The 24,011-nt window shown below is 43.1% G+C and overlaps 1 protein-coding gene across 2 annotated transcripts in view; it reads left to right on the forward strand.

The window, feature by feature from the left end:
• The window catches only part of Clstn2 (calsyntenin 2), a 580,398-nt gene that overhangs the window by 499,274 nt on the left and 57,113 nt on the right, over positions 1-24,011 (forward strand). For both annotated transcript variants that reach the window (XM_041676753.1, XM_041676754.1), the window contains exon 8: positions 411-532. In XM_041676753.1, coding sequence (XP_041532687.1) covers positions 411-532 — 122 coding nt within the window. The remainder of the gene's footprint in view (positions 1-410; positions 533-24,011) is intronic.

Raw genomic sequence — 24,011 nt, forward strand, 5'->3', positions numbered from 1 at the left:
GTCACTGTGTCAAGACTGAGAAAATAAAACAAATCCCAGAACTCCAGGAGAAATCACCCACGCGGGAGGAGCCCAGGGATGGATGGGATTGGCAGAGAGCCCCTGTGAGTACATACCACAAGCTTGCCAACATGATCACCTTTTACTGGGATCTGATAGAGAAGAGGTTTCAGGCCAGTGTCTAAAGGCAAGATAGTTTCTCCAATGAAGCTTTTTATGGGCCTTCCCAGTGCTTATTCCATTTCAAAGTCTTCCCCAACATATGTTCTGGGAAATTAATCAGAACCAATTATAGATGAGAAAATGAGAGAGACCATTCCTTTGTCTTCTAAACTGCCTAGCCACATAACGCAAGGCTCTTTGGGTGGAAGCAGAACCTCTCATGCCCCAACCCCATTTCTGCCTTTCAGAGATGAACCGGCATCACTATGCCCTGTATGTGCACAACTGCCGCCTCGTCTTCCTCCTGCGGAAAGACTTCGACCAGGCGGATACCTTCCGCCCTGCAGAGTTTCACTGGAAGCTGGAACAGGTGAGGCTCTTAGGGCATGTCTTCTCCTCTTTCCTTTGCAGGGACCATCCGTTTGTTCTCAGGGCCGTGGCAATGGGTAGGTTCTCTCCAGGTCTGCTCAGTTTCTTGGCTTTGGAAAAGTCAGTTCAGGAAGGCACATAGCCTCTTAAGTCAGGGTGGAAACTGCCCCCTGAAAGCCTGTAGGAGGGAAAGGGCCACTGGTGCCAGCTGAGATGCCACAGGGTCAGAGAGCCACCTGTGCGTCTGTGCACCTGCATCCGCTCCACTTGCTTTTTGTTGAACTCATGGGAAAATGTCTGTCCTGACTCCAGGCCCAGCTGAAGATCTCTGTTGACACGTCTTTGGTCTTTGTGTCATTGAGTCTCACGTCTTGCCTTTGACGGTTTCCTTTCTCCTTTGGGCGACAGTATGGCTTGCTGTTGATGACAGGTAATTGAGAACAGGGGCCTGAGGACTTTGAAGAAAGCCATGACATGGAGCATTGTTAGCAGTGTCTTCTTTTTTCAGAAGTGGGAAAGCTGACTCGTTGGCGCTTTCTGGCTTGATCACAGGGCCTGGTACATCACACTTCTCTACAACAAATCACAGGTCTGGGTTGAGTCCAGAGATTTGAAGTGTGTGTTGCTGAGGGCTGTAAGGCACTGAGACTGCCAGAGTGTACTCATTTCAGGAGGACGGTGCTTCCCAGTGAGGAAGCAAGACTGATAGGGCCTTCCCCGAGAGGTGAACGTGGGCAAGATTTTATTTTTTAAAAACGGTGTTAAATAAGCAAAAGGGAGAAGTAGGGGTGAGATGTCAGTTAACGATGCTCATTTCATAGTCCCCAGTGTCTCAGGTCTCAACCCCTTGTTTTGTTTTTATTCTATTTTAACTTCATCCCACGCTGTGTGTGCTGTGACCTACAGAACTATTTTCTCCATTCTCGACCCACTGGTATATTGCGATCTCACCGTTTCTAGGACCGAGTGTTTCATAATCCCATGTTTTCTGTTTCCTTACTACTCTGGCTCTTCTCCATTTTCGCCTAACCCCCTCCCCTGGCTCCCAGGGGGACTGACCTCAGCGAGAACTCACTCCTGCGGAGATGTGAGTGATTGCAGCCCCTTCCATCCTCACAGACACTCCCGTGGATGCTCTGTGGGACCCAGTTTCCTCAGCCCCGGGAATTTCCTCTAATGGAACCTCTGCAGTGTGAGCAAAGCAAGGGCAGTATGGGGAGCCAGTGGCAACTGTCAGACCTGATCGCAGGAAATGCTACCCGGCTGGATCCTGGGATACCGAAAAGGCAGCATGTGTGTTCATCTGCAGTTCGTTTTTTGTGTTAGGGATTCTGGGGCTCAGAGGAATGGTAAAATCTTACATTGTTTATATGATTTCTCAGCAACCTCCCAGCTATGTCCTGACGTGCCAGATGGTTTTTGTGGGATGTTTTAAAATATATAATACAAATTGAAGTGAATTAAAATAAATTCCATATTGTGAGGGGTTCTTTAATAAGAACATTGCCATACTGGTGGAGATAATTATAGTTACCCCGAGGCATTTTCTGAGATGGGATTGAGAAACAAGGATACAGGCAAATGAAGTTGCAGGGTTGGAAATTAAAAATAGACAAAGAAGGAACCCTGGTTGTGTAGATAAATATATAGTGGATGTAACAGTTCTGAAAGTCAGGCAGTTAAGGAGGGGCTGAGTCACTGAGCACATTCCAAACTTCCTGGGTCCCACGGATCTTCCTTCCTTCCTCCTTTCCTTTCCTTTTCTTCCTTCCTTTCTTCCTTCCATCCATCCTTCCTTCCTTCCTTCTTCCTTTCCTTCCTTCCTTCCGTTTTTCCTCCAGGGAGGAAGGGGAGAAAGAGAGGGGCAGAGAGAAGAAAGACTCAGAGATCTCTTTAAAAACTTCTAGTGATGAATTAACATTTGATTCATTTCATAAACCCATTTGTTCTTCCTCTCCCAGTCCTTAAACAGTGTTCATCTTGTTACCTTGTTAGCTTATTTCTAGGGTCAAGTTGGATTAACTGTGAGTCTACAGCTGGCCTTTGCCATAAAGAATTTAAACTGGTCTAACATGTCATGTGCAATTGAACTCCTGTCTGCCATGAACATTCTCATAGCCTCTTATGATTTTAATGCCTTCTGGGGCTTTTGGATTTCTGTCCTACTTAGCTTATTCTGTAAGTTAGACTCTGTGCTTCATTCCCCAGGTCGGTACAGAACTAGAAGCCTCTGCTATCTAGAAGTGTCCATGACCTCATGGATCAAAAAGACAGTTTAGAGTATCATGCAGTCAGTGCTTGGTCAGAAAGCAGGCACCTGGTAGGTACAGAGGCAGGGCTGTCTGATGTGGGCCTGTGAATAAAAGCTAAAGAAGCATCCAGATGGAATGTTGGTATGGAAAGATCCATGTGCAAAGTCAGGCATCCAAGATGACAGACAGTAAATGGGACCCAAGTAATAAGAGTTCAGGAACGGTGGGGCAGGTAGGACTTAAGTAAGTAGATTTTTGTATCATATCACTCCCAGGTGGACAGGCTACAATCAAAGTATCCATTATTCAATGCAAGACTATGACATTATGTGTGGGCAAACTTGGAAAGTCTGATATGACATGCATCGCATTGCACTCAAGCAAATGTAACTCTGGCTAGAGCAATACATAGAGCCAGTGGCAGGAACTACTGTCCCCTGTCTCCACAATCATGCCAAGACCCAATTCCTAAGAGGCGCATTTGAACAGCTGGCTCCTTCCTGGCATTGAAACTAGGAAATGATGTATAGGATGTTTCCTATATAACTTTCCAAGGGTAGCCAAGAGCAAAGAAGTTACCCATGCCCCTAGGGACATCATGTCTTTCCACCTTTTTTTCCCTGTACTTACACCCCAAAAGACCTTTGCCAAGGCAAATGGATAGCCCGTAAGTCTAGTCAGGCAGCCCCAGGGAATGCCTCTGAGAATCCAGGCCATCTCACTGAAATGATGCTAACAGCAAAGGGAACGTCATTTTAATAAGATTTTTTTTTTACTCAGGATCTATTAATGCAAATCCCTCCAGCTAGGCATTCAGTCATGTGCAAACTCAGACAAGAGTGCCCAGCACCGCCAGGGAAGGTTTATCAATCCACAGGCCCTCCAGGCTTTAATATTATTTGGATATGGTTGATTCAGTGTTGTGAATTCTGATGGTCTTCCCCTTGAACTGTTGGTGTTAGAATGGTGTCCTCTCCTGTCCCCATTAGAGTGACCCTGAGTGACAGCCTCAGTGAAACAGAGAGAGCACAGGTGTCCCAGTTCATATGAGGTAAACAAGTTTCCATGAAGAGCACAGTCCACGAGAGGCAGAAATTGGTCTCATTTGGTTAGCCATCATCTTGCCTATGCACCAGGGACAATGATTTGCTCTGAGGATGCTCACTGATCTGCTGGGTTGTGGCCACTGAATGTTCCCTGGCAACATTCTCCTGTAGGAGTTCCAGACTCAAAAACCACTGGGTTACTGAGAAGCAGCAAGGCTTAGAGAGACCCAGCCAGGTGAAGCCAGATGCCTGGCTGGGTGAATTACAGATTTGTCTCCAGGTCATACAAAATCTGGCCTGACACTGTACTTTCAACTATCTGGAAGCTGAAAATCAGGTTTTCATGTAAGCCATCTCAATTTTTAATATGGTCTCATTTAAAAATGTGTATCATTAGGCCAAACCAAATATTCTGTAGTATGTCTTTTTTGTCTGGCCACCAGATTGAGTCTGTTCAATGAATAAATAAAAGGCACTTTTTATATTTAAAAAAAAAACACAACAGAAAAAAACACATTCTCTTTGGGACATCTGGATCTTCATAAACGAAGCTTATCATGTCCTTCTAAAAAGAAATCTCTGTATGTGTATAAATTTGGGTGCATGCATGCCATGACTCGAGATGTGAGTTGTCTCTCAAGCCTCCAGAGATTTTTCTACCTCTCCCTCCCATCGTGCCACAGAGTGCTTGAATTTCAGACTTTCTCTACTATGTCTGGCTTTACATGAGTTCTAGGGATCCAAACCCAGGTCCTCATGCTTGGGTGACAGGAGCTTTGCCCTGTGCGCCATTTCCTCAGCTTCTCCCTGTGCCTTTCTTGATGCTTCTCCGTCTCCCAGCTCCATAGCTCACCTCCCTGGAGAGGGAGTTGTGCATGGAAACCAACACTCCCAGGCCACATCGAGGGAGGAGGGCTATGAGCACATGGACTCCCTTCATCCAAGCCACCAGTATCAACAATGATCTTTATCTTTCTGCATAATGGAGACAGTCACAGGCCTCGATTTTCCCGCAACCAAGACTTACACACATTTGTCTGGATCCAAGGCCTTTGCCTATAAAGTCCATTGTTCTTGCATAGAATGTGAAAGCTCCTAGAAGAAGATTTAAAAAGACCACATCCTTTATTCCTGAAGACGGAGTGTCAGGATGATGCAAAATCAGTTTCCTTGCGTTTGCCCATTCAGTCACACTGGGAGTCAAATGGGTTAGTTCAATCATTATTATAGCCGGTGCCAGGGAGTTAATTAGAGAATGGTCAGTCCAGACCAGACCAGTCATCTTAATGAGCAAAATAATTGGGCATTGTCAGCACTCTAATTCTGCTATTAAAGACTCACTCCTGGACAGACTGGCATTGTTCTAATGTGGTATCACTGCCCTGCTCAGCATCCCCACCTGTAAGCTGTCTTCAGGGATGCCTGCCTTCCTCTGGGAGCTGGGGCCCCAAACAGATAGAGAAGGCTGAATGGAACTTCTGTTTTCTCATGTAGGTAGGCTCCCAAACAGGTTTTTTTGAAGATCTTCTTGGAACCCACCCCTCCCCAGTCTCTTTCCATCTCCAGAAGATCTTCTAGTTCTTGGGGGAGAGGTAGCTACATGGCTTCATGGTGTTGACAGAGAATGGTCCTAAGCTGCTCGAGGTATGCGCATTCCTCTCAGGCCAGCAATGCAGGTACTAGGTGACTTATGCTCTGAAAAAGCAGCGAGAGGCATCCTCACTCCACCTGCTCTGCCTCCTTTGAGAGATGGTGCCATGCAAACCATTGCTGAGCCAAGTTCCCTCCATCTTAAATTTGCCTAGCAGTGACCTTTCATTATTTCATTGGTCCTTGCTGCATAGCTGCCCCTGATTTCCTCTGTGTCATGCCTCCTTACTTGAGTACCTCTGAGGCAGCCACCTTGGCAGACACACATCCTCTGACCTCTAACCCACGTGGGTGTATTCCCTTACATGGCAAAAAGCGTTTTGTGGCTGTGAGCAGTTAAAGATCTTGAGACGGAAAGATTGTTCTGGATTATTTTTGTGATGCACTAGAGTGTGAGAGGTCATGATCCAAAGAATTTGGCAACCTTTACAAAGTGGAAAACTTTCTCTCCTAGAACCCCAGAAGGGATATGGCCATGGTGATGCCATGATTTTAGTCTACTGAAACTTATTTCATCCTCTGACCTCCAAAACAGTAAGATCATAAATCTATGTTGTTTTAAGCTACAAAGTTAGAGGTGATTTGTTATTGCAGCAAAAGGAAACTAATACATCATTGTGAGCCTTGGGGAGGTCTTGGAATCATAAATCAAGCCATGTCCCATCTCCTTGCCTCTTACTGAGATGACCCTGAGCCGTGTTTTCACAGCAGGCCTATGGACTCCTCTGTGTACGAGTGTAGATACCTCAGCCATAGATTTCCTGAGCCCTCTACTTCAAGAAAAGCCCTAGGACAGAGGGAGGGGAAGTTACCTAACAATGACTCCCTTCACATCTTGCGCCTGGCTTTCCACCCAGCGCCGTTTCTCACTAGCCTACAGATGAGGCTGCACAAGGGGCAGACTCCTCTCTAGGATGTATTATACTTTAGCCCAAGGGACCAACAAAGAGAAAAGGGAAAAAAGATCCTGCCTTCACTGGAAGAGGATGACATGCTGTGATTGAGTCTGGAAATGCTAAACTCAAACTGGAGAACCTCTTTGTCTTGACAGAGCTTTCCCCTAGCTTACAGTTGATCATGCTAATATGAATTTACCCTGTGCTGGTTTGAATCTGAAACTGTTTCCCAAAGGCTCATGTGTGGAAGGTTTCTAGCTGATGAGCCTTTTGAGACCCGGTTGCACTGTGAGGGTTCTAATTTCATCAGTGGACTATAATCCATTGAACTCATGGCCTAACAGACTATAGGAAGGTGGGGCCTGGCTGGAGAAAGTAGGTCACTGGGATTGGCCTCTAAAGAGTGCATCTTGTGCCTGGACCCTTCTTCTCTGATCCTCTGCTTCTTGGCCACCATACAGTGAATAGCCTTTTCCCTCATATACTGCTATAGACCCAACCTCAAACTGAAATCCTGGAAACCATTAACTCAAATAAATATTTTCTCCTTTACGTTGTCTCTCTTAGGTTTTGTATGTATGAGCAGAAGATCAACACAGAGATCAAGCAGGGGGCTTTGGTGAAGCATTGATTAGCACATTAGATACTAAAGCATCCGATACCTAACCAGAGGAAAAGCCCAGGGGTAGATAATCCCATCAGTGTCTTCTGGGGACACCATCTCATCGCTGACAATGTCTAGTTAGCGGGCAATCCCACAGGGGCTATTTACTCGAAGAGTCGATTTCAGTCAGATTTCTCAGATTTCTCTCATTACTCGAAAGGCTTTCCTTCATTTTTTTTTTCAGAAGATCCCATGCAAAATCATGGGTCAGGCTGCAGAGTGCAGAGTCCAGAGTAGCAAGGCTGCTTTCTCGCTGATGCAGCCCCAGTGCCTCTTGTTCTCGTCCCCCTGTTGGAGTCTAGAGATGGAAGGTTGCTGGACCCTTCTCAGGTTCCCTTTCCCTAAGCAGCAACTGCTCAAGACAGCGTCTAACTCCCATGGAATCCTTATTTGTGTTTTAGCCTGTATCTCTGCCCAGAGGCAATGACTGTGTGTTCTCAACACACAGTCCTTAATACATATTTAAAAGCAGTGTGAAAAAGAAGGTAATAAACCAACATTAAACGGAATATTGTTTTATTGTTAAATGAGGAAAGAGTGTCAACACAGTTAAGGATGCTCAGTAATGAAATCTCCCTTCAGATAATGAATTAAGCTGCCAGAGCCTCAGGTGGTCCTGACAGAGGTGACTTGGCTGAGTTGTGCTCCTACCCTTCCAGTTTCTTCCAGGCATCAGTGCCAACAGGAAAGAAGGGAGCTGATGCCTCGGCATAGAACCCAAATGTTTGCTTTAGTTGTGTGACTGATATTTTCCACCTCCGAAAAGAAGAGAAATTAGCATAGGTGAATCTGATTGTAAAATGGCCAATTCTAATGATAACCCTTTTCCTTAGGAGAGGTGAAGCCGCTGATCAGTAGGATGTCCCTATGCATTGAGGAGCCTCGGAAACATCATTACTTTGGCTCTACTTTCATACTGGGTACTTTCTTTTAACTCTACTAAATCTTTAACTCTACAAAATCTAAGCAGAGCACCCAGGTTGGGGATGAAGAAAAAGACATAGCAACGAGCTCCCACAGTTCTAACCTGACAAAGAGCCTTGAACATGACCTTAAAATGCCCATAACCCAAGAGGGAAAGGCACTGTTTTAACATGTGATAGTTGTTGTAGAGTCTCAGGGATGCATGTTAACCATGTAACTCATTGACCTGGGGTCAGGCACTTGAGAGTGGTTCAGTCTAGTTCTGAAGGTCACAGGAATTTTTGCTGTTGTGTTTAAGAATATCATATATGCATGTAATTATTTTGGTCAGCTCTATCCCCCTGTTCCCTCCTTTTCAAGTTCTCCCTTATTCCCTCTACCATTTTCCCCTCCCGACTTCTTATATTTTTTTTTTAAACCAACTAAGTAGAATTGGTGTTCCCTGTATGTATATGGGTGTAGAACGATCTACTGGAGCATGGGTAGCCTCTCAGGGCCTGAATGCCTGAGGAAAGCTAAGTTTTGTACCCAGCCATCCCTTTTCAGTAGTGCCCAGAGACTTCTCTCCCATAGGCTGAGCTTTAGACTGTCTTGATCTCATGAAGGTCTCGTGAGTACAGTCACAATCACTTTGAGTTCATGTGCACATCAGCCCTGTCATGGTCAGAGAATACTGTTTTGCTTAGGAATGCCCAGTACCTCTGGCTCTTATGAATTCTTTCATTCCTTCTTCCGTAATGATCCCAGAGTCTTGAGAGGAGGAGTTTCCCATTTAGAACTGAGCACCTGATAGTCTCTCATTCTCCACATGTTGACCAGTTGTATGCCTCTGTATTACTGAGCATTTACTGTAAAAACAAGATTCTCTGATGCAGCCTAAAAGAATCACTAACCTATGGCTATAAAGGTGAGGATGTGAGGGGAGCAGTTTAATACTTTGTCCAATCAAAGAGTCATTGGTCACTCCCATTGCATTTGTGACAATACTGTACCAGTGTACATTACCAGTGTAATGACATTGCCAAGACAGTCATTATTGTACCTTGCATAGTTCACAGCTAGGTAAGCTGTTGATTATTTTTTCTCCCAGTACCATACATAGCACCATGCAGCACCATGAAAACTAAATAGGGACGAAGCCTCCAGCTTGGTGCCGGCTTGATTTCTCCATGTCCTACGACTCAAGTATGTGGTATCTTCACCAATAGGATCTTACCATCAAGTTCTGAAAGGTATCCAAGAGCAGTGGAAATAGCCTGTAATTTGGGGGGGGGGGGTCTATGGATCCCCACTGATGAACAGCTCAAAGAGAGGCAACCCATACATTGCACTAAACTTTTAATTTATTAACCTATGGTGCTCAGGAGAGGGATTGTCTCTCCATTACAGGGTAACTCAATTTAACTTCTTTTATATGTCTTAGAAAGTGTCTACAGTAGTAGAGTTCAATGTGGCAATTCTCATTTTTTTCCTAATCTTGAGTATGTTCATCTCTTGCACTCCCTCTTCTACCCTACGCCCCTTTTAAACCTCACTATTCCACTATTCTCATTTTCCTATTCTTAACAATTTCATTCTATCCCTTTCCCTTTAAATAGCCCCTCCACAAGACCTTGCTATTTTCCTGACTCTATAGGTACTCAGATTTAAACATGCATATCTCAAGATTCAAAGCTAGCATCTGTCTACACGAGAGGATTGTAGCAGTTGCCTTTCTGAGTCTGAATTACTTCCGCAGACTGATGGTTTCCAACTCCGATCATTAGCCTGCAAACTTCACAACTCCATTTTTCTTTGCAGCTAAATAATATGTAGGAACCTCATTTTCATCCATTTATCAGTTGATGATCAGCTAGGCTGTTTTCATTTTTTTTAATATATTTTGAATAGCACAACCATGATCGTGGATGAGCAACTATCTCCAAGGTAAGATATAGAGTCCTCTGGGGACATGCACAGGAATGGTATAGTGGGATTATATGGTAGAACTATCTCTCTCTTATTCTTTGAGGAACTGGTTTTTCATACTGGTTTTCATAGCGACTCTACTAACAGTGAAAAAGTGCTCCCCTTTCACTACATTCATAGCAGTATTTGTTGTCATTTTTTAAATCTTACCCAATTTTACTAGAGTGAGATGAAATCTCAACGTAGATTAATTTTCATTTCCCAATGGACAAGGAAGTTTAACATTTAGCATTTTTATTTCTTTTTTTCTTAAGACCTCTCTATTTAGTTACAATTTTAAAATGGAGTGTTGTTTGTTTGGGTATTTACCTTATTAAGTTTTTTGTTTAATCTAGATACTAACCCTGGTCAAATGTACAGCTAGTAAAAACAAAAATCCTTTCCGTCCCACAGGCTGCCTCTTCACTCCACTCCAGTGATGTACAGAGGAGCTTTTTAGCTTCATGTGGTCCTGTTGTCAATTGCTGGTCTTAATACCCATGTTACTGGGGTCCTATTTAGAAAATCTTTTCCTCTGTCTATAAGTTGAAGCATTTCCCCTACTTCTTCTCTATCAGATTAAGAGTGTCACATCTTATGTTGAGGTTCTTGATCCATTCAGAGTTGAGTTTTGTGTGTAGTGGGAAAGAAGGATCTAGTTGTCTAGTTGCTATCTAGACTGACAAAACCATTTGTTGAAGCTGCCATATTTTCTCCAATAAATATGTTTGGACTCTGTCAAACATCAGGTGGCTGCAGAAGTGTGGGCTTATGTATGAATCCTCAGTTCTATTACCTTTACCGGTGTGTCTATTTTAATGCCATATTGCAATGTCTTATTGCTGTGGTTCTGTAGTATAACCTTAAATCAAGGATTATTATGCACCCATTATTATTTTTATTTCTCAGGACTGCTTTGACTATCCTGGTCCTTGTTTATTATTTGTGTGTGTGTGTGTGTGTGTGTGTGTGTGTGTGTGTGTGTGTGTGAGAGAGAGAGAGAGAGAGAGAGAGAGAGAGAGAGAGCGCACATGCATGCACGCACTCCCACATGAATTAAGAAAAAGTTTTTCCAAAGTCTGTGAAGAATTTCATGAAATTTTGATGAGGATTTCATTGACCCTGTAGATTTCCTTTTGGTAGGATGGCCATTTTTACAATATTAATTCTACTGGTAGATCCATGAGCATGAGGGGGTGGTAGTCTTTCCATCTTCCGGCAACTTATATTTCTTGCTTCAGTATCTTAAACTTTCACTGTATGCTTCCATTTCCATGTAAGATTTTTTTGAGACTGTTGTGAATGGGATTGCTTCCTTTATTTCTTTCTTGGTGTGTTTGTCAATGGTATATAAAAAGGTTACTGGTTTTTCTGTGTTAATTTTGTAGCCTGCTACTTTGCTTAACAGGTTTACCAGCTGTAGGAGTTTCTTACTGGAGTCTTTAAGGTCTTTTATTTATAGAATCATACCACCTAAAAAGAAGGATATTTTGATTTCTTAAATGCCTACATTTTTGCATCATCTTCATATCCTCTTATTGCTCCAGCTAAGATATTTCAAGCAGTATATTGAATAGGAGGAGAAAAGGTAAACATTCCTTATTTTAGTGAGACATTCTTTGAGTTTCTCTCCATTAAGTATAGTTTAAGTTTTGGAATTGTTGTACATTGCCTTTGTTGTGTTGAGATATGATTCCCCTGAATCCTAGGGCTTTTACTATGAAGGGATGTTGAATTTTGTTCAAAAAAAAAAGCCACTCTTCTTGACACAAGAGCATTTGTAATCTTCATGAATATACAAACTAACAAGAATAAGCCAATATCAATGACCCCAAGCATTTAGAACAAGGCACAGAAGCCAACCCAGAAACAGGTTCCTGATCAGAAATCATGCATTAGCATTTTTTTGCAGCAGAGTATTGGGTACTTTTCTATTGCTGTGACAAAACATTGTGGCCAAGACAACTTAAAGGAGAAAGGGTTTATTTACGCTTATGGTTCCAGAGGGTTAGAGTCCATGATGGCAGAGTGAATGGATGGAACGAAGAACAAGAAAGTTGAGGAAGAAACTCCTCACATCTTGAGCCACAAGCAAGAAGCAGAGAAAGTGCACTGGGAATGGCATGAAGCTTTTGAAACTTCAAAACGCATCATCACCAGTGGTATCCTTCCTCCAATAAGGCCATACATACTAAAGCCACCCAAATGACAGCACCAACTGGGAACCAAGGGTTCAAACCGTGAGTGGGAGACATTCTCATTCAAATCACCATGGTGACATTTCTTATGAGGAATAGTAATGAGACAGTCAATCATCCCATAAAACAAGAGAAGACAGTAGAACCAACTTCCCAGAGAAGACCTCCACGTTGAAGAAGTCTTGAAGTGCAATAACCCTGGAAGCCCAGCCATGAGATTAATTTGTTCTACCTTCCCTGCTTCCTCCTAATCTCCTACGAGTCATCTGTTTCCATCCTTAATGTCTAAACATGCAAATATTGCCGCACTTACTGCTCATTAGTTTAGCTAAAGGAAATGCCCTTTAATTATGCCTCTAAATAATGAACCTCCTCCATCACCTTGACAATCAGTGCATATTTAGAAGGAAGCAAGGCTTCATTAGGAAGCAGCATCTGCATCCCTTGGCTTCTTAGAAGATGGTAGCTTTCTTGAGACAACAGAAATGGGAATCAAAAGACAAGCAAGCCTTATGATGATCACCTTGGTTCTTTGTGGCCTTAGAGGCATGAATAGCAAATAATTACATGGTAACACACTACATTTAAGAATAAAAAGGAAACTAGATTTTGCTAAATGCTATTGTATCTCACTCCAAAAAAAAAAATCCTGACTTATAAGCATCAGGTCTAAACTACACAGTTACTTTTGTTGTCAAATCTTGACCATTTTGTAAGTTCTGCAGCTGAGGCTCTGGAAATGGAAGTAATTTGACCAAAGTGTTAGACTAAGCCCACCATTCCATAAAGTGCCATATTGCTTACTATTATGCCTTTATTTTGTTGAGATTTATGCAGCTTGGCAGAACTAAGCTGTCACCATATGTCTTCATTTGTTGATCCAAGCAGAAAGCCACAGAAATTGTTGACACTCCATTGCCAATAGCACAGGTAGACTGGACAGCACTATTGTGAACCTGTCTGCCTTGTGAGAAGAATGACACACAATGTGTCATGGAAGTAGTCATCCCTGACATGTGACAGGCCACATTCCTGCTTCATCTGTCAATCCTATACTCATAGGCCACAATACCTGGTGGACTTCCGACTCCCTCTACAATAGAGAACTCACTTTATATCCATTGTGGGAGAGATTACAAAGACTCATTGCAAAGTCCCCTGAATTGTTGGATGGAGTTCATTTCCTTCACTATCCTGGGATACCTAATTCCTTGATCTTTAACTCATTTTCTAATCTAAATATGTACTCAGTAAATGTATATTAATTTTCCAATTTAACTGTATGGCACAATCTGATCTGCAGTGTTGTGAGATTTCAATCCCATTAGCCAATGACTTTTGGGGATTGCCAACTCTAAGTTGTGGTCTTGACTGCAGACATGACAAGTTTTAAGCCGAAAGACAAGGTCTCTCTCTTTCTTGCTCTTGTGTTCTCTTGGGTGGTGAAGACCAGGTCATGCGGCATGAAGCAGCATGTGGTCAGTCCCCAGATCCCTTAGTCCACACTCCATAAGTCTGTTTTCCCCATAGCATCCCTTAATAAATTGATATATATGTTTGTATATATGTAGATCATGTTATAACTAGCGCCCAATGTGGAACTTTGAAGCCATGACCCTGAGATTAAGAGTCTCAATGCTCTACTGACTGAACAGGCCCCAAGTGTTCCCACCTTAGATCCCTGAGAGACAAGATCCCCTTTCCCCACCCCATGCCTCCACCCAAACCTGGTCTTCCCTGTAACCTCCTGAGCACCCACAGAGGCCGGATACTAGCTGTATGTGGTTATTAATGTGACTTCTGAAGAGATGTGTGAGTACCAGTTTGGCTACACACCTATCATCCAAGAGAAACTGAAAAAAAAAAAGCCTTCACTGATACCCAAATCCACCCAACTTTTAAAAAAGGAAAATAAACTATCTTTTTTTCATTTTACATACCCATCCAAGTTCCCACTCCCCCCCCCATCACACCACCCCCAGCCACTTCTCAGAGAGGGTAAGGTACCACCCAACTTTTTAATATTTATTCTCTAAATGGTATTCAGATTTCTTTAAAAGTAAACAACTGAAAGACTAAAATACAAAGCAGACATCCTGCATATCTTTGTGTATAGGAAACATTCATAAAGACAATTCTGTAGATGCAGAAAACAGGCCTGTACTGCCTAGGGTTTGGGCTCAGGGTGAAAAATACACAATTTTATTGTAAGATGTTGATGTTTTACAACTGAATTAGAGCAATATAAATTTATTAAAAACCCTTGACTTGTATGCTTACAATGAGTGAATTTGAGAAAGTATAACCAAGCTTAGTAAGGCTATTATATATTAATAATTGAAAAAATGAAAAAATTAAGACAGGGGCAGAGGAAGGAAGGAAGAAAGAAAAGGGAGAGGCAGGGAGAGAGAGAGAGAGAGAGAGAGAGAGAGAGAGAGAGAGAGAGAGACATGTTCTCTCAGATTAAAGTGAGCAAGGCCAGGGTTGTTAGAAGCTGGAAGGACAAATACCAACAATAATAGGGGGAGGCAGGAAGGGAACTGAAAATTGGAACATAGCATTTCCTAGAACCCTTCAGATTGTCAACCACGCTGTGAATGGTGTGTATAGGGAAAGCACAAGAACTGGGAAACAGCAACACCAGGAAATAGGAAAACCAGCACAGACATCATAGCCACTGTGTGCTGCAGAAGGGTCAGATTTTGGAATTTCCCTTTTCCAGTGAAATGCCATTGGGATTAATGAGCATGTGCCAGGGCTAATGGGCTGGCTGAGGCCTAAGGGTAAACAAAAACAAAAAATGATCCTCAGTAAAACATAAAGCCAAGCAGCTGCAAGTGCTAGCAGATCAGCTAGACATCTAACTAAAGCAAGCAATCTCCCAGAATGACAACAGAAGTCTAAGCATCTAAGTCCTAACCCAGGGCTCAGTGTAGCAAAATTTGTTAGAGACATGAATTAACAACAAAATGCGAAGGAAGATCCCAGAGTGACATCTTAAAGTAGAGTTTGTCATAGTCAATGTATTGAACAGATGAATGGAGAAATATCAGCTACCAGTAAACTTAGAAAGCCTAGATGGAGAATTCAACATCTCAATTAGATAGGTAAGTTGACAAGTGACATGAAAGAGGTATGCCAGGCAGTGATGGTGAAAATTGTTCCAAATTTGTTGAAAACATCATTTTAAAGATTGGAGGAGATCAGCAAGCTCCAGGTTTAATGATACAAAGGAAACAAATCTAATCATTTTGTCTGCAACCTGTTGAATACCAAGAATAATGGATCCTCTCTTAGGGGGAAGAATTGTCATGTGCAGGAAAACAAGCAATATAAAATTGCAAGCAAAATTTTACTGAAAATTTCAAATAGCAAAAGACAAAAGGAATGGCCTGGAAAGTGCTTCTAGTACGAAGGAAGTGAGAATCAGAATTGTCCATTGGGAAGGGAGGGAGGGAAGGAGGAAGGAAGGAAGGAAGGAAGGAAGGAAGGAAGGAAGGAAGGAAGAGCTCTGGAAGCGGTGGTTGTGTGTACAGACTCAAGCTCCTTTCTTCTCAGCGTCTTTAAATGCTCAGCTGCAGGTGCAATGGTTGTGGCAGTAAACTGCATGGCATAAAGGGAGGAAGGTGTAATGGATGGAGTCGTGATGGAAGTGTTAAATAAGTTATAATGACCCAAGGTTCTCACATTTTCTGTGACATGTTATGATGTTCATCATAAATATGCCGTGACACAATAAAGATGCAGATTAAAGAAAGCCTGCTTGAAGTTAGACTCCAGAAGATGAAAAGGCTATGCAGGCAAAAGTCTAAGCCTGGAAGATTATAGATTTCTTAAAGCCAACAGACAGAAAGGCCAAGGTGCTAGCAGGTGAAAGTCACTGTTCATAGGAGAGGGCCATTATTAAGAAAGCAGAAGAATATAGAATTGCTTAGTTAGCATGAAACAGAATTTGAAAGAACCTAGACAGCAATTCCCGAGGATTGGATTTGAGAAACTAGACAAGAACACTGATGAGGTAAGGGTGAGGGGTCTGGAGAGTGGCCTAGAGGGCAGAGCACACAGCTCTTAGAGCTGCAGGCAATGACATTGGCTTTATCTGGACATGGACCCCACTAAGGCTCAGAGAGGGTTACAGTGCTGCCAAGGGTGGACTGGGTACCATTTGTCCCTCTATACTCAGGATGGCTGCTCATTCAAATAGTGTGTGTAGGTCATGGGTGTGAATCGGTGATAAGGTCTACAAGCATGGTGGTTCCAGACATGAACTGACACATGAAAGGGAAACGACCAGAAGAACGCTTGAATTGAGGGTGTCCGCAAAGTCTCAGCAGTTTTGTGTATATATCTGGAGATTTCTTTGAGCCCCCACTGGTTGCCTCCAGGTGTTTGGGCCATTCCTTTTCTCCACACTGGTTTCTGAGACAGCTCCATGGAGGCTCTCCAGTAATTTCCTCTTACTAGACTGTTAAAGAAAGAGCCACATCTGTCCTCTATGCCTTCCATTAGTGAGGATAAAGGGGCACTTGTTCTGCTTCCCTCCTGACTCCAGAATCCAAAGATAAAGGCACAGGACAGTGCTAGAAGTATTGCTCCATTTGATTCCATGGCTCCCCGTGTGCCCCCCTCCTCCTCCAGGAGGGGATCCTAGCCTCTGCCTCCTGGTATTGCATGCAGTATGGGATGTTGAGGAGCTCACATCCTTCTGTAGGTTGTCCTGGAAACCGAGACCTTCCCAACAGCCTCCGTCCTTTCCTGTTAAAAAAAAAAAAAAAAAAAAAAAAAAAAACTCCACAGATTCCCATGAACTGCTGCCTTGTCAAAGGTTTTATTACTGTCATAAATACAGGGGGGCAATGAAGTTATAACAATTTGAACACAAAGCAAAGATAAACTCTTATCTATTATCTGGACTCAAAAAGTGAACCCACAGTTCGAACATAAATGTGATTTGGGATTGCTTGAAGAATCTTCTGATAACCAACCATGGTTCTTTTCTATCTCTAAGGATAGGAATAAAATGAGTCTCATAAGCTACCATAAAAGTATGCCTTTGGGCTTATTCTAGAATACTAAAAATATGTCTTTTTCCATGTCTAGCAAAATAAAATAATGTTTCATGCTTGGAACCCAAAAGAAGTGGGAGCCAAATGCAGAGCTATGTTGTGTTTACATGTTGTCCAGTGCGTCACACACTTACTCAGCTGCCCGCCCATGAATCAGTCCTGAGCAAGACCAACTTTAAAGTAAAACTGTATTTTAGAGGCAAATATTCATTAGGGCCCACAGGTCCTATAACCTCTCAGATCAGCTCATTTCTGTCCCATATCACCAGAGTGACTTTGGATGAGTCTTTTCATCTTTCTGAGCCTGTTTTCTCACCTATAAAATATATGTATGCATTTATGTATGTATGTGTGTATGTATGCATGCATGCATGTTGATGAACAGATAGATGAAACATAAATAGATGATAGATAGATAGGTAGATAGATGATAGATAGATGACAGATAGATAATAGATAAATGATAGATAGATAGATAGATAGATAGATAGATAGATAGATAGATAATAGATAGATGATAGATAGATAGATAGATAGATAGATAGATAGATAGATAGATAGATAGATAGATGATAGACAGACAGCAGATGACTGATAGGCATTGGATGGATGAGAAGTAGATGATACTATGGATACTAGAGATAGAGTAAGCATAGCCTTAGCGCTGAATTCATGGATCCTTTCGTCTGCAGATTCTCCATATGAAATGCTGCTCTAGGGAGAACTAGAGTATACAGTGGTCCCCAGAACAACAGTGTTTTGTTTCTTAGTATGTAGCTGTGGTCTTAAAGTACAGTTTCCACAAAAAGAACTTCAGGGGAGAACAGCTCTTTCTGAATTTGGTGCAAGTCATGACCAGGGTGCACTTGGATCTTGTTGCCTAATTACAGGGAGAAAGGGACAAAAGAACATTTTAAACTCTACCTGAGTGTGCAAATAGCAGAACCCAGACTCTCAAAATTTTTGTTTTTCACGTGCTCAGGACTCCTCTACAGATGAATTGCTGGGGAAATTAAGTAACAAAGGGGGAACCTTTAGAGTGTAAAAGATTTGAGAAACAATAAGCTTTTTAGTGGTCAAATCTTCTATACAGATCCAGACATAAGTGCTAAAACTAGGGAAGCAAAGACTGTGGATACCAAGAAAGTGGCTCCAGGGTGGGGAAGAGTGGTTAAGTTTGGGTTGGAGTGCAAGAAAGGGCTTCTGGCTAGGTGACAGAATGCCAACTGTTGGTGTAGGCATGGCTATGTGTAAGCCCACTCTCTAATACTTCATTAAATGCTGCGTGGTTTGCTATCTTTGTATTTCTTAAATGGAATAGCTTACATGGAAGAAGCAGTGTGCACTGAGGGCCACTGGTGTGCAGGTTTTTATCCTGTGGTGATGAATGAAGAAGCTCTACCTTGTAGGAGAGAAAAAGATCTACAGTACTGTGATTGGTCTAGAATGGAGAGAAGGATGGGAATTAGCCTGCAGGGGTCACGTCATCTTCTCTAGGAATTGCGTGTTAGGGCAGGACCTGACAAATTTGAAATGCCTACTGCACGCTGGCCCGCTCTAAGGACACAGGGTGTAACTGACCTGTTTTGGCTCTAAGAGCACAATACAGACTGACTAGGGTTTCATGGAGAGGAATTGCACAGGCAGGACTCCCTTGACCTTCACCTCACTGTCTCAGCTCACCTGGGAGGCACCATTATCCAGAATCCACATTTTGACTGTGGCTTGGAGAGATTAAATAGAAATGGCTAGAGAGCATAAACTTGATGCTAGAATCAAGCCTATACTTTTGCCAGAAAGGTAGTTGGTCTTGGGTCCCTGGGAGGTATAGATAGCCAGACTGGAAGAGCTCAGGCCCGGAGTGGAAGAGGTTTACAACAGGAAAGCATAAATTACAAAATGTAAGATTAAAAAAAAAATCACTTTGAGGGGTCAGGGAGATGGTCCAGTTGATGAAGTATTTGCTGTGTGTGTATGAAGACCTGGCTTCAGTCCCCATCGCCACATGGTAACACATACCTGTAATCCCAGCCCTGGGAAAGGACAGACTGGGGGATAACTGGGGCTTGCTGATCAGCCAATCTAGCTGAATTGTTCAGCTCCAGGTTCAATGAAGCTGGATGTGGTGGTATTTGCCTTTGATCCCAGGACTCAGGAGGTAGAAACAAGATAGATAGATAGATAGATAGATAGATAGATAGATAGATAGATAGATAGATAGAGTAACGTAGAGCATGACTGGGGAAGATACCTGACATTGACCTCTGCCTTCTACATGTACACATGCACATACATGTGCAGACACATACACACACACACACACACACACACACACACACGAAAGAAGAATCATTTTTGTCCAAATAAAGCACAAATTTGATGCTTTTGTTTTGCTGAAAATAGCCAAGTATCAGCAAACGTGAATTACAGATAGGTTGCAATGGTAAATTGGAATAGGTTTGCTAAGAGCATTCCAAGGGCTCAAGTCCCCTTTCCATGGAGAAGATGAGGCTTCGTGTTCAAGGACCCTTAAGAAGGGCAGTTGCACATGTAGCATTCTTAAACAGACAGCTGTGGGGGGAAGAAATGGATATGTGTGAGCAACTATTGGTTGGCAGCATGGTTCATTGTGTAAAGTCATTTGCCACCAAAGTTGATGCCCCCAGTTTAACCCCTGAGGCCCGCATGGCAGAAGAAAGGAAGCAGCATCTGCAGTTTTCCCTCTGCTGTCCACACATGCACCATGGCATGCACCCTCCCCCCATGGCAAATGTAAAAATAATGAGAAGTACATAGGTTTTGGGCAGAAAGCCTTAGTCTGCATGTGTCTGGATCCACCCTCTGGTAGCCTCTGGTAGTGGGAAATTGGGAGTATTACTCAGTCCCTCCAGCCCTCATCCCTTACCTACAAACCAAGTTATATGAGCACATGTATGAACATAAAGCATCCCATTCACACTAGGTGGCTACTGAATGGAGACGGTCACTGTTTAACATTACTGTTATTTTTGCCTTGGTTTGTCCCAGGTCCAGTGAGAAGCTTGGCTAAATCAGGTCTGCCCTGCCCTGGGAATGTCTGGCATTTGGACTTCTTGGAAATGAGATGTTATTCTCTCAACCGGGCTCAATGAAGTGCTTAAATTCTAGAAGCTGATTTCATGGGTTTGAGCCCTAGCTCTGACACTACAGGGTGCCTGGCCTGAGTGCTGGGTGCCTCAGTTTCTCCACCTGTTAAGCAGCAGTTCCCACATAGAGCTTGCATTAAGGGACCGGACAGCCTTTCCATGTGTCCACCAGAGAGGTCCCTGTCAAGCTGGCTGAAGCCACCCTGGTATCTCCAGTTAAACTCAGCACTGGAGCCTCTCAGTTCCTGCCTTGAGATCCCCTATGCTTTCCATGGGTTCTGGCCATTGCCTAATCTAAGAATAGCATGTGTTTAAGTCTTCCCCCCAGGCATGGCTTCCTTCTATGCTCAGCTGTGCAGTGGAAACATGGCAGCCTGTCCCCTGACAGGATGCCCCACAGATCCTCTGCCCCACACGCATCTCTGCATCGCCTCACATTCCCTCGCCCCGTGCAGATAGGGAGAGGCTTTCAAGTCTTGTGGAGAAAAAAAACTCTTGCTAGTAAGCCAAGGCTGGGTATAAAAGCCCTGAGCCTATGTGTCACTTGTCCCAGCAGCAGCAGTAAAGGGACAATGCTGTAGACTCATTTGCTGACCACATGAAGGCCTCCCACTTACTCTTACTTCAGAAAAACGAGGCTAGCCATAGACAAGGCTCTCACCTTTTACTGATGCCCCAGTCCGGCTTGTGATGTGGTACCTCCATGAGAACTACGTTCTGAGCAGTCACTGGTACTTCCCACCTTTCAGTAATGGACAGTCCGTTCACTGAGTGGTGTCGCGGCTGGGCACTGACACCATCATCTGCTACCTGACCTGGGACTGACCACACACTTCACAAAGGTCACACAGCCTACTCTGCCCAGCTGTGATGCCCTACACAGGCTCTTGTGGAGCCAGGGAGCATTCATGTTAATGGCCAAGCCAGCAAGAATCCTCATTAACCATTTATTACTCCGGGCTGCAGCATTTCTGCATTTCATCTCCCAAAGCTTTTCCAAGGAGAGGCAGGACATGAAAAGGCTGCTCATTTAATATGCCTTTACATGGTCTTAACCCCTGCAAGTGATCTGTCCCTAGTATACTTAAACCCTTTTATCTGTCGAGCAAGGTACAATTGGTCACTTAAAATCCTACAGTCAGATTGTATGTCACAACCCAAGCCGAGTGCTCTTGGCCTTTCGGTGTCTCATTGGGTCTCTCTCTCCCCTGACACTCATCCAGCCCTATGTCCATTCTGCTCCCTTGCCATGGTGGTCCTCCCAGACACATCGCCAGTGTACCCTGCTGTTTTCTGAGATGTGTCCCTTGAATCTTCAGGTCATCCTTGCCTTGGGCTTGCTTACAGAGGGCTCATCACTTAAATTTTTCAAAGGAAACAAGCCATTTAATTTGGGGCATATTAATATATCATCAATGACATTAAAAGAGAGATATTAGAAATACATGAATGGACTTAAAAAAATTTAATAGCCACCAATTTATTTTAATGAGTATAAGAAAATGTGTAACTTTCACATTACACCATGATTTCACAGCTATGAAATGATATAAAAATTATTTTGTCAGTTTAAGTGAGTTAATTTAGAGAAAAGTGTTAGGAACATGAGAGCAGAAGAGGCAGATGGATTCGCTCATTTATTGAAGAAGTGTTCCTTGTGTCTACTTACTGACAGGCATTGTTCTTGGGGCTCTGAAAACCCAGTAAGTAAAGCAGACAAAACTCCCCACCACTAGCCCCCTGAAGACTCAAATAAATCAGTTTATAAAGAATGTTATCCAAATGGTCAAAACACACACAAAAACGTGTTCAATTTTATTAAACATCTGGAAAATGCCAATAAAGTCCATAATGAGCTACCTTACATCTACCAGAACTTCTAAAAACAAAGGAAAAACAGACAATACAGATATCTGGTAGAGACAGAGAGTACACAGAAGGCTTGGATATTGATTGTGTTTGGGAGTGGAAGCTGATGTAGCCACTCTGGAAAACTCTTTGGCAATGCTTTAAATAGACTCAACTGGTCTAGCTTGGTCACCAAAGAGAAACGTACACTTATGTTCACTCAAAGACATGAATGATGTTCAAGAAGTGAATGAATTAGTACCTATGTAGTAGTGTTCTGTAAAGGAGCAGGTAGGACACAGTCCCCATCCTTGAGAGGAGGTGCCTGTCACTGAGAACTCTTCCTGGGTGCACATTGTATTTCGAATTTCAAGCTGAACTCTGGGACCACAATACCAAACCAAATATGGCCTCCTCATCTTGGCCAAGCACAGCCACTTACCTCAGCAAATGGAAACCTTGGCTATTTTGCACCTCAGTCAAGGAAATTTGGTTGAGTGAATATCAGTACAGACATCTGTGGTTTTCATTCCGCATCCACTTCATTCCATTGTCTCTCTGTGGGAGGAAGATCCTTGTCCATCTGTGTGTCTTCCAGACTTCTGGATTTACTGTTCAGTAGCAGTGGGGTGTTTATTTAACATCCATCTCATTCCCACTCCCTGTGAGTATACGCTGGATAGCTAGGGAGGTGGATGGACCAACAGACACGTGGGATAGAAATGAACATAGATGAGAAAGGTTGAGGAGTCTGTAGTTAAACTACCCTGCTCCCCACAGAGGACAGGGCCTCCCACCATGTAAGGAATATTCCAGAAAGGGTCTAGCAATGCTTAGTCATTCCTGCTAAGGACATTCCCCAGCAGCCTGAATTATTACCGTCAGCCATAGACAAAAAAAAAAAAGAACAAAAACTTAAGCCACAGATTAATATTTCAGGAAAACAAGGTTCTAATTTATAACCGAGACCTTTTATTTAATCAGCCAAAGAAAGTGTGTGAACAACACCACCTTTCTCCTGTGTTCACGCTGTACTCTGAGCCCGGGTTTACCTCTTTGGCCTTTAATTATTCTGTTCTCTCACATAGCTTTATCTCTGACACTTGGGGATGAAAATTTGATTTGCCATTCAGAGGTTTCAGCAAAAATCACATTCAAGTCACTAAATTGAGAGTTGGAAAGGAACAGAGGACTGGGACTCGACTTTGAAAGGATGTTTTAAAGGTGTTCTTAATTAAATCTACGTTATTATTTGGGATGGAGGAGAATCATTTACATGCAGTACAGGGGTGTTTACAATCTCAGCCGTGCCGTTCTGAAGATTGCAGTGTTAGTCACGCAGCCAAGAGCAAGGCGGCTTCTTCGTTCTGATACTGCGAGCCATGTTTGCTTTACGCTAGACATCAAGCTGGGTTCTGGGAGTTCAGAGGAGTACAAGGCAGAACCCCTACTCTATCAACTCAGGGTTTGGATAGTAACAGTAATCAGGTAATGCAGAGTGTTGGGGCGGGGGGCAAAGGAACACATGCTACACTGTAGGTGGAGGGCCGCTTGTTCGTCCCAGCTGCCCAGAACTGAAATAACCACACAGAAACTGTATTAATTAAATTACTGCTTGGCCCATTCGCTCTAACTTCTTATTGGCTAACTCTTACATATTAATTTAACCCATCTCCACTAATCTGTGAATCACCCCAAGGTTGTGGTGTACCAGCAAACTTTCAGTACATCTATCTCCAGCGGCGGCAATTCTATGGCATCTCTCTCTGACTCTGCCTTCTTCCTCCCAGCATTCAGTCCAGTTTCCCCCACCCCCTGCCTACCTAAGTTTTGCCTCATCAACAGGCCAAGGCAGTTTCTTTAT

This window comes from Microtus oregoni, unplaced genomic scaffold (assembly GCF_018167655.1).
Source record: "Microtus oregoni isolate MIOR12 unplaced genomic scaffold, Mior012 000028F_ref0000031, whole genome shotgun sequence".
NCBI classification, from domain to species: domain Eukaryota; kingdom Metazoa; phylum Chordata; class Mammalia; order Rodentia; family Cricetidae; genus Microtus; species Microtus oregoni.